Source organism: Chrysoperla carnea, chromosome 3 (genome assembly GCF_905475395.1).
Source record: "Chrysoperla carnea chromosome 3, inChrCarn1.1, whole genome shotgun sequence".
Classification (NCBI taxonomy): domain Eukaryota; kingdom Metazoa; phylum Arthropoda; class Insecta; order Neuroptera; family Chrysopidae; genus Chrysoperla; species Chrysoperla carnea.
Genome location: NC_058339.1, coordinates 5,778,786 through 5,790,992, shown reverse-complemented (window position 1 = coordinate 5,790,992; position 12,207 = coordinate 5,778,786). Strand labels below are relative to the sequence as shown.

Sequence of the window (12,207 nt, the reverse complement as noted above, 5' to 3'; positions counted from 1 at the left end):
ATAATGTCTTCGGCAGATGCATCTGCTGTGAGCTTCCTCTTCCGTATCGTCTTTATACCCTATTTATAGTCTTTGATTACTTGCGAGTTCCAAGGTTCATTTTTATTTAAATTATAATAGATTCGCACAAGAGATTTTTTTAAATCTAATATAGTGTCCTGTATCACCCTGTAGTTATAGTTAGCGATGTATAGGTTGATATCAGTTTTAGTAAATCATTGGATTTTTGTTTGAAACAAGAGTTAAAATTTTTAACTTTCTCTTCGTGCTGCATGAATCATAGTTTGTTCAATATACTTATATTTAAATTGAAGCAGTAAAAAGTGAAGTAGCAAAATCGATCCATCATCAAAACAATTATTATTAGCATCCCCCCCTCCTTTTTGTTATTTTGGTTTTGTTTTATCTGTATTTAGTATTAATTTTAAAAGATTTATTTCAATTTTGAAACAAGGTCATGTTTGTAATTTTAAAATTTGTTACTGTGCGTTTCAAAAATATCTTCTGCGAATAATATTTCAAGTATTTATCATATTATTTTAGAAGTATAATTTACTGGACTATTTTGTAGGTGGAGGGAAGTCTTCTTCATTCAAGAGCAAAAGGTATTTGTTTCAATATCTATGTCACAACTTGTGCACAAAAATTCATCCCTATAAATCATATAAAATCCCATTTGACCTTATTGAATCCACTTATGTCACTTTTAAGGTCTAAAAATTATCAGGATGCTATATCATTTTTAGTGATGCCTGAAAACGAGGTCCAACAAGAATATCCTTAACCAGCCTACCCTCCCCCTCCCACACTCAAATATTCGGTTTTTACGTTTTAGGGTACGTAGACTATAAATCCGTAAAAAATTATGTTTCACTCCTTAAATATTACCAAATTGGATTGATATAAAATTATACACAACAAACCAATAATTATCCTTAGACAAAAGGAAACCTTATATCTCTTATGTTTTCAGAGAAAACCACTGGAAACCTTTTCTGGAACATACATACTTTTAAAAGAATTTTGCCATACATCTTATTTTAGTCAAAAAACAAAATTGAGCTCTAAATTGACAAAAACGCGGAAAAAGTTTTTAGTTTTAGTCCGAAATTTTTACGCAAAACGGGAATATAAGTTTTGGTAGAATGATTTGCAGTGTTTGTGTTTTTGAATTGAAAAGTTTAAATACAAAAGTATGGCAATAAATAAATTATGAATGCAAAAAATGACATACATACATTTAATTACAAGCAAATAATATATTGATTGTTTCAATTGATAATTTATCGATTATCCTTTATATTTGTACTTACTGATTGATTACATGATTCAATATAAATGTCATAAGTTACACAATAATTTCAATGTCTGTTCTAATTTGAATAATTTGTTGAAGAATGAAATAATGTTATTTACCAAGACCTAAAATAAAATGGTTAATGGTTAAATTGCTTCATTTATTTATTTATTTAAAGTTAATTATTCCGCGATACCGTCGTTTTTCTGTTAAAAGATAGATTATCAATTAATTAAGCATCTCCATATATAGATCCAGCTGAAACCGCTGAGTCTAGAAGCATGGAATTGTATGAATCTTTAAAAAAAATCATTCTTCAAGGAGGTAAAATAGGTGGTGAAAGTTTATATGAAACTTTTTAATTTTTGAAATTAGAAATTTAAAAATTGATATGTGCTCCTGAGACAAAAGTTTACTGTATCAAATAGAGAATTAAAGTTTGTATGAAACTCCGTCCTTGTTTAAGTACTTGTACATATTTATAACTGAAATAACCCAGCGAAACAGATGGGTCACTGCTAGTAGACTGTAAACAGAGTGAGTCGATGTTTTTGAAGTGAAAAATTCTTTAGCTTTAAAGACTAAAGAATGCAATAAAAAAGGGACTGAACTTTCCCCAATGTCCCATATATATGGCCCGAACGGGATATAATTTGAATGCACTTCGTTACTTCATCAAGGTATCTACCTGGTTAAGTTGTATTTAATCGAGGAAATAAAACCGAAAAAACATTCTAACCAAGGAATCTGGAATTAGGATACTTCTGCCCCACTGTATGGGCATAAATCGAAAAAGCACAAGTTCGGATGGATATGATTTTGTTGAGTACACCCAGGCAAATATTTTTTATCGGCACTTATAAAAATCTACTGACGAGGAGTCGATTCCTTGGTCAAATGCTTTATTTCCTACAGTAATTGTACAGATATAAGAAAAACTTATTATTCGCTTCGAGTGTGACTGCAGCGCCACACAAAACATGAACTACGGGAGGCTGTCAGAGTATGTTTTTATATGTATGCCTATAGCAAGAGACAAAAATATAAATAAATATTATATGTAATAATAAAAAAAATTTACATAAAAATATGTGACAATTTTACAGTGATTGTGTCATTTTTTTCACTAGTTAAATGAACCAAAAACAAGTAAGTGTAATGCTAGAAAATAAAGAATGTAGTAAACAGTAGGTTAAGTTGCTTGAAATTTATGTCAAAGTCTAAAAATAATACTAAAATTTAAATTGAAAATTTAATATTATTGTTTCACAAATTTAAATAAATAATTATGATAATTTACATTTGAAAAATAATATTTGTTCAATTTAATTTCTTATTTTCACAATTTTTAATGCATTAAGTTTAATTAATTAGTGTTTTTCAATAATTTTAATTTGACATTTTCTATAAAATTAACATGTAAAGAATTGCAAATTAGTCATAACAGCCCCCTTTAACTCCAACTGGCATCGATTTTATTGTCCCTACCATGACTACGCACATAACGAATAGGCTTAAGCTAGTTAGTTTGAACAATGTGTTTGGAATAAAAATAATATATATTTATAAACCATTATAAATGAAGTCATATATTATGCCACCATTAATATAAATTATTTAAAATTAATTTGAATTTTTGTTTAGAAATTTGTTATTACCTGCGTTGTTAAAGTTTTAGATTTAGAGTTTGTATCTGCTTAGTTGTTTCAGATCATGTTAATTGTGTAAGAAATTTATGATGAGAGTTGAAATTATTATATTTTTTGGAACAGATAGTTTATTTCAAGTATTATTATTATAACTAGATGAAACTCATTGAAGAATCACCATTTGCAAAGGTGCAGGTTTAAACGTTCCTTTCTGTCCAGGAGTTGCAGATCAAGAAAGAAAGAAATTGTATAAATTGGGAGTGACTACAACTCAATCTATTCATAACTCCACGAGCTTAGAGCTTATGAAAACAATTTTTTGTATGGAATGTTCATAGTTCATACATGATTAACGTCATTTATAAACAATTATCAAAAGCAACCAATTATCAAAATCAGATTCAATTAATTGTACAGCTTTAATTATTATTACATAGATGTCGTTTTTTTGTTGTTACACTATATTTTGTTGAGTTACCATACAGATACTATATTACACAAAATTATAATTGTAACACAAAAAATTGTTATTTTAAAATTAAGTTTTTTGGGAAATCATCGCAGGGATTTCAGTGTAGTTTATTCAGGGGACAACGAATATTCAACAATTTAAATATATATTTATTATTTGTGTGCATGAATATTCAAAATAAAAAATATTGAAATAAATCATATAAAAAAGACGAACTAAATATGTTAATGTTTAACAAACACCTGAGGATGCACACACAAACACACACATTACACTGGGATAGGAATTGGATCGGCCATCATTGTTCATTCGTTCATCTTCACTCATATTTGGGTGTTCTTTTTCATGTTACGTAACAATATTTTTAGTTAGTAGTTTATTTAAAATATTATCTTTGATATTATGTTGTATATCCGTATAATGGCTTGTTTCCTATCCTCCAAGGAACAAACGTTTTGTGATATGCATTATGGAAATTCAACGATAGTTGTACCTTCGTACACAACTTTTTTGTTTTTATTTTACGCCTAATTGATATTCAAATAAGACATAAATCATTCAATAAATTTAAGCGATTAACACACACAAAAAATGTTAGACGGGTTGGACTCAAAATTTTGGAAATACTGTGTTTTTTTTGAATTTTTTAATTAATTGTAGCATGAATAATTAAAATTTCATAATTTGATAATAAATTCAGGATCAGCAACTTTAAAAACCTCCTTAGATGCCTCAAAAAGGCCTAAATTTAAAAAAAAAAAAGGTTATTATTTATTTTGGGGGTTTACTCGAAAATTTGAGATAATCGAAAAGATACTTGTCAAATTTTTTAAGTTAAAAGAAATATTGATCAACTCAAACTGTAGAAAAGAAATTTTTTTTAAAACTGAGCATTAAACAACATTAGTTAGTTTCTCAGTACTATTAATTGATATCAAAGAAAAAAATAGGACTCTCAGTTGAATGATCTTTTGACATAATATGAAAAAATGTTTATTAAATAATAATTTAAGTTATTATTATTTTTTTTCATTTCAACATTTTATTAATGATGTTATACAATTTTTATTAAAATATTAAATTTCATTTTTGTCTTTTTTTTTTCTTGATAATTTCCGTCAACAGCATACAATAATACAGATAATAATGTGAACCAAAAGGAATATTATGTTTCACTAACATGAGTCAAATGTATCAACTTCCAAAATTACAATAGAGATGAAAAAAAAAAAAATTATGAAGATATTTTGGTAGTTTTATTTTAGAAAAAAATTTGATTGAATATCATTCTCTAAAAAACATACCACTGAATATGTTTTAGTTTGACTTAGGATTCCGTTCAAATAATCGAATCCTTTCGTAACGTCGTTTTTTAATTATTAAACAATCTTTTTCGTAAAAGGTTATTCGTAACAAAATTGCAAAGAAATTAATAACTTTAAGATTATGGAAATCAATAAGTATAACTGTATGAAAGTGATTTTACGTTTTAAGGTATTGAACTGGGATCAATTCGATAGAATTAATACTAATTAATTATTAATGCTCTACTGGATTTACGAAACCTTTTACCAACTGAAATATTATATATATGATTGGCCACTTTTTGGCTTTCATTTAGCGGCTTCTTAAATTCATATTTGATTGATATTATGGTTATTGATATCTTCAGTATAAAAAATTGATTTTGTTTTTCAGACCGTGAGCTCATATTGAAGCGAAATTTTCATTATTATTTTTATATTCTTTTATGAGGATTAAAAATAATTTGGTTCTAAGGAAAGTTTCAATGGTGTCTTGAGTTTCGAATCCATGGAAATGAAGTTTTTCCATTTTCGTCTTTTACAGCGATATTTATTTTTCTCTGCTCTATATTAAGAGAAATGTATTAGCAAATGAATGAATACGAACGGTTGTTATTTGTTTCAAATTTCCGCTTTTGTTGCACGCATCCTGTTGTCAGTAAATTTCTTTTAACAATAAGTCAGTACGAAAAAAACAAAAATTCTATTTCCATAAATTTGCTACTAGAGGCAGTATTAAAACTTCAAATTACTTTATTACCACATCTGCTTTATCAGTCCCCAAAAAAACAATAATGGAAATTTAATTTGCTTACGGGCTCAATGTAATTTTATAATTAAATAATATCTAATGAAAGTATATTCACTTGAGGAACAAATATTATTGATTATCAGTCCAATCTTTACTTATTAATAAACAAATACAAAGTAATGATGACAGTCGTATTAAATTTCTTGGTTAATTTTATCGACAAATATCTGAATGAGAGAATTTTTTTTTAAAATTAAATTGAAAATAACTTACAACGTCTTGGGCCTAAGAGTGGCCTTAACTAACGTGAAATTTAATTTGTAATTTCCAATCGAAAATAATTTCTATTATGTGAAATGTATGATGTTTAGTAAGTAGAAGTACTAACTACAGAAAGGCTGTTGGGTATTATCGGTTGAAAAGTATAATATCGTGATAGTAATAGCGATAGATACACACAAAAACACATAATATCATATCATGGACATGGACATGGAGTATGTTAATGACCATGATGGAATGCCCTGTTGGTTATGTGATATGTAAATAATGTATATCTATTTATATTTAAGAATTTGTAGAAGGCTAAGTTACTTTTCTAACTAAATGACTGTCATAGAATCATATGTTATGTAATTTTAATGCCATCAAACACTTATATTGTAGAAAATAAAGCACATTTAAAGATTGCAATTCTAAAGTAAAATTTGATTTTTTAAGGAAACCGGATGAGTGAATGGAACATAAGTGTATAGAACAGAAGTGTATAAAACAGAAGCATATTGACTAGAAAGGTAAGCACATCTAGAAATTTAAGAAATCTAATTCTGAGAAAATAGTCTTTGGATCTTTATATTTTGAATTATTCTAAGAATTTTTTGCCTTGCTACATTTTGAATGAAATAATAAGCACTTACCATAACAATTACAATTGTATCTGTATATTGTAACGTGTCGCTAACTCGTACACGTAATTTATAAGTATCTTGTGTTTCACGATCCAAAGTATCTTTTAATTGTAATACACCTGTATTTGAGTCCAATGTAAAATGATTATGTTCATCACCACCTTCCAATGAATACTTTAATTGTCCAATTGTATCTGGATCTATGGCACGTAATGTTGCAACTGGTTGACCAACACTTAAATCTTCTGATACCGAATATATTAATGGTGTATCTTTAAATGATGGTGGACTATCATTTTTATCCAAAACTGTGATTTTTATCTGCAAATAAAACAAAAGAAAAAAATTAAAATTAAAATTTATATAAATGAAAAAATATATAATTAATAATGATTTTAAGCTTTAATTAATGACGATATGACCACAGAAAGTTTGCATAAATATAAATAAAAAAAGTAAGAAAATAATAGATTTGATTTTCGGATTCAGCAGAAAAAAATACTCCGAAATCCATAGCTCGTTTTCGTGGAACTCAATCGGCCACGTAAAGTCGCTTAGCGGCCAGAGTAGATATTTTGGAGTATAATTAATTAGAATCAAGAAATCATAATAAAATTTAAAATAATTGGAATTTAAACCTTCTTATAAACATAAATAATGAAATTTTGATGAAAACTTAATATTTACGAAGAAAAATATTATTTAGGGACTTAAGATACTGAAAGCTCAAAGTACTACAGTGTTTGGACTATACTGAAGTATTTTTACCATCAAAAATAGTCTTTTTTTTAGCATTACAACTGTCCATCTTCTTATGTTTACCTTTGTACATAGCCGTAAGAAAAATGGATCTTTTTTTTGTCATTTTAAAATTGTGCTCTTTGGAATGTGTTAGTTCAAACGCTATTTTGCTGTTAAAATAAGAAAAATTACTTATTTTTCTAATAAATTGACGTTTGAGCAGGTAATTTTCTCCAATAAATAAAAGAACAATAAATTGGCATGAATATAATAAAGAATAAATTGTCGCGTTAACTATCTCATATTATTTAATTTAGTATGTTCAAAAGGTCCACTAGAGAGTCATTACTACTCATAAGTTGTTAAACAAAGAGGAAGTTATAATACATAGGTACAACAAGTTCCATTTCAGTTATGGATTGGAGAGATGATATAAGATGATGCTACTGTGTATCATCGTCATCATCTGGTCGCTGGTCGCTGGTCGCTGGATGGTGCTTGTTGGTCTTGTATGGTCTAGAGAATGTTTAGCCCGCCCGGTGGTGGTTTGTAACAAAACGTTCTTAGTATATCTGACAGTTTTTGTCCATGTTTTACAAGGAATTCGTTGTAACTGCATTCTTTTTAATGGATTGTTTTCGTTAAATGTTTTTCAGATTCGTTTATGTTATCAAGTTTTTTTGTAATTTTTTGTAGGTTTTTAGTTGTTTTTTGTTTTTGATGAAACTGAAAGAATCTCCTTCTTCGATTCAAGATTTTTATTTTTAAAATGGTCATAGGTTTAAGATTGTATTACTACAGTCTGTACCATATAACACCGCTATAAGAATATCTGCATAAGTTTGTCTAATGAAGAAGATCGGTATCAATCCGTTTTTAGGGGGGGGGGGTGCAGAGATTGTGCGCATATTTTGATAAATTTTTAGCAAAAAAAGTTCTCTAGTGATTTTTCTATAAACACTTAGTTTTCGAAATAAAAGGTCTGGGAAAACTAAAAATTCAATATTTTATTTTTTCAATCTCTGGGGGAATTCGCTTAGCTAACGCAGGTCCTGTATTTTTAAACAATGAATTTTTAAACAAAATAATGTAGGGTAAACTTAAACTAAAATTTTGTTATATTTATTTTTTAAATCGACAATCTTTAAAACATTTTCTTTAGAAGTCATTATACTTTTCAGGACTAAGTCAATTTCAGAAACAAAAATCTATGTCTTTCTTTAGGACTTTAGGACGCCAGGAACTATGTGGTTATATAATAAGAAAAATTACAATTAAATTAAAAACAGAATATGTGAAAAAACTTAAATTGAGTGTAAAATACACCCGACCCGCGCGGCTTGATGAATGCAGTTAGTTCTATGTATGTACGTTTGTATGTAGGAAGGTGTACTAGGTAGATACTGACTGTACTGTAACGTACGATTGATTTGGTTATATTAAAATAATTATTCTTGAGTGTTTTAAACCTAAAATAGAGTTGATCCTCTTCATATTTTTTTGGAGTTACGTACCTTACGGCAGACTAAATTATACTTAATGTCAAATCAAGTGAAGTCTGTCAGATGTAGTATACATGTCAGAAAATCAAGATGAAGCAAGCAACTTTTGAACCCTTCTTGTTCCTCTTTCTACTTTTACACTTCTTCTTATGATATTATATTTTATTTTTATATAATATCTACTTCTGCGTTCGTTCGTTACTTCTTCACATGTTATTTTTAACTTGTAGGTATAATGCTCATGTATAAATTATATTTTTAGTTGTTATTTTAATCATTAAAAAAAATTATCTTATAATACGTATTTTATTTACAGAATGTTCCAAAAGTCACTAGCCACCAGAGGTGGACTGACCATATGAGAATTTGGGAAAATTTTCGGTGGGCCGGCGGTCAAGAAATGAGAAAATGGGTCGGTCGGTTCGTCTCAAATATTTTCTTACACTCACTTTTATAGAGAACGCCCTCAAGCTTGAAATTTATTTAATTTTATTATTTTTTATTTACTGTTATTTGAATTTTGATACAATTTACAAATTGAAATATTTTACATGTATAAAGTAAAATTTAAAATAAAATTTAATTCTATGAAAATTCCCGGCGGATAACAAATTTTTTAATATCCCACTAGTGTTAAGTGTGATTTTTACTATAAGAATCATCAATAAACCAGCATTTTTTCCTAGAATATTGGTTTTTAATGAAGAATTTTTCAAATAAAATTGATTAAGTTAACGATTATAAAAAATAACTAACTAACTACATGCTTGAAATAAATATTTAAAAAAAATGAAATAAAATAAAGGTATATAATAATAATAAAAAGAATCAATGATGCTTGTCTAATAATAAGTGACATAAAATAATAAGTTAAGTGCCATTTTGATGTGTATTTGTATTACTTTATAAATGTATAGTAATGTAAATATATTTATAAAAACATGATGCACTTTTTTTTATAATAAAACAAGTGTCGCCCAGCAGTACGTAGTATACAGTACCTATACTCTAGTGCTCTGTGTGTGTATGTTCTTGTAAATTTGCATTGAACGATTACAGATCTACTAATAACAATAATATTATAAGTTAAATATGTATTATATTTATTTATTCTTTTTACTATTGTCAATGGTGCAATCCTCTAGTATCATGTCTGTGAATTTGTATCGGGTGAAACGTCTTGGTCAAATAACTAAAATTAATAATTGACGAAATCCCCGACACAAAACCAGGTCTAATTGATTCGTTTGTGGATGGTAGCTCCTAAACGGATAACCCGACTTTGTTTCGGGACCGAGAATGTTTCAGCCATGTTTCTGCTCAGCCGTTTGATGATCATCAACTCTTTTCTATCCAACTTTCACTTGAAATATCGCTAAGAACACTCTAGATAAAATTACTTTTCAAACAAAGAAAAATCAAAGCGGTTCATCCGTTTAAGAGGTACGATGCCACAGACAGACGCACAGATACTCAAACGCGTTAAACTTTTAACATCCTTCTTTTTAATCGGGAGCTAGAAATATACTACTCTACTAACAAATTTATATAAATCTAATAATTGATAGTAATTAAGATAAAACTTTGACCTGTTGAGGGTAATGTAACCAAAATTAGTCTTAAACTATATGTTTTTTTAAGCCAACGAATTCTCAACATATAGATTTAAGCTGTAAATTGATTTTTTAGTACATTTACACTGCAGCTAGATTTTCTCTACCTAGTTCGAGAGTTTCTCTAGCTGGAAAAATTGTGGCATAAAGAGTTTTCTAGGCAGATTTGTTCTACAGTCAAGATAGAAAATGCAGATGAAAGTAGTTGCAATGTATACTCAATGTCACAAAAAATGCTCGTTTTAAAACATTCTAAGTGTTACTATTATAACATAACATATGATGAGTACGCTTAGAATGTTTTAACTGTGGCACTTTTTTTGACAGTGAGTGTACATAGACCTAGTAGGTCTAGTTAGATCCAGCTCTATTTAATATACTGAAGAACATCTTGGCGAAATGTAAAAATGTGAATTACTTTAAATTAAAAAGTATTAAAATTCTTAAAAAAATGAAATAATCAAGTTCACAGGCTTGTGTTTTTATGGCAATAACTGCGTTGAATATGAATATGTGGGTATCGAAGAATATTACGACAAATATGTTCTTCTTTTCTATAAGAAGATTATAAAATACAAATATTCAAAACCATCATTATTGATCGTCTTAACGAATCAAAATTGAACAGGTAAAAAATAGCATAGAAATAAATATATTTAAATAATAATAAATGAATTAATAAATTGATTGCAATCCATGTTTCACTGATAATCTGTAAATTCATTTATCTATATTTATTTATTCAAAAAATTATTCTTTCTATTCCCATCTTAATTGTTTGTAACATGAATTTGCCATTTTTATTTAAAAGGTCAATGTACAAGGTTATTATTATTTTACTTAGGTCATTGTTTAACACTTTTTATAAGTAATAGATTATGGGATGTGAGGCTATGTTTTTAACATAAAAAAGTTATCTTGAGCTTTCAGTTTTCAACTTCCAAAAAAATATTACGAATTAAATATAATTATATCTTAATGTATTTAACAAAAAGCGGCAGTAAAAATAAGTATTTTGACTGAAATATTAAAGTTGGTATTCTAAAGTTCCTTAAAAGAAAACAATTATATTTCTGATTTTGGGAGAACTGAAGCAGAAAGTGGGCCTAACCATTTTTTTGGCAGAGATTATATTTATTTTAAAAATTGAATATGAGTATAAATTCTTTCTTTGGCCTAAGATTTTCATAAATGTAACATTTTGACATAAAGACGTACATAGCCAACTAAATCGATGATAAGTGCAGGTTCAGAAAAGGAAGTTGCTCTGACTTGTCCCCTCCGATGTATATCCATGTGTATGTGATTGATAGTGATACAAAATATAAAATACTGTAGCGAAGTACCTGCATCTTTTTACCCTACTGCGCGAAGCAAAGGAGTGGTAACATTTTTACCAGTTTGTGTATGTTTATGTTTGTGTGTTCCTTTCGGGCACACTAGAAATCAAACATTTAGACCGATCTTGATAATCCTAACGTCAATCGGTTTGTATTAATCTTGCGAGTGTCACTGAAGATATGACACTAATGCAAATTTAATATAGCCATCACCAGACGCCATATTTTTAAAAAGAAAAAAAATTAAATTCGACAAACATGCCTTGTGTTATTTCTGAAGATAACAGCTTCTCTTTTCATAACGAAAGCGGTTAGTTTTTAATTTGAATAGTAAAACGGGCACAGGAAAATGTTGAATCAGTATCCTCTTACGTACAAGTTTTTCTTTCTTTGAAAATTAATAAACTAATAAAAATTGTTGGTTATCGTTTGACATCTTTCAAATTCTAAAATTTACGAACAAGAAATGCCAATTCTTAAACTATAAACATGTAGCTATGTATATAAAATATGTATAGGTAAATATAAATATTTTTCCATTGAATTATAATAAAATACATATATTGAATTATAATGTACAATCCAATCCAATCCAATCCAATCCGTATATCTTATTACATGCCAACTTTG

General features: G+C 28.0%; 2 protein-coding genes across 2 annotated transcripts in view; both read right to left on the bottom strand.

The window, feature by feature from the left end:
- The window catches only part of LOC123295019 (cadherin-related tumor suppressor), a 45,841-nt gene extending 38,652 nt beyond the window's left edge, over positions 1-7,189 (bottom strand). The window contains exons 1-2 of the mRNA XM_044876217.1: positions 7,136-7,189; positions 6,391-6,702 (exon numbers count right to left, since the gene is read on the bottom strand). Of these exons, the coding sequence (XP_044732152.1) occupies positions 6,391-6,702; positions 7,136-7,189 (366 nt within the window). The remainder of the gene's footprint in view (positions 1-6,390; positions 6,703-7,135) is intronic.
- The window catches only part of LOC123296799 (probable E3 ubiquitin-protein ligase NGR_a03640), a 659,126-nt gene that overhangs the window by 240,289 nt on the left and 406,630 nt on the right, over positions 1-12,207 (bottom strand). The window lies entirely within an intron of this gene.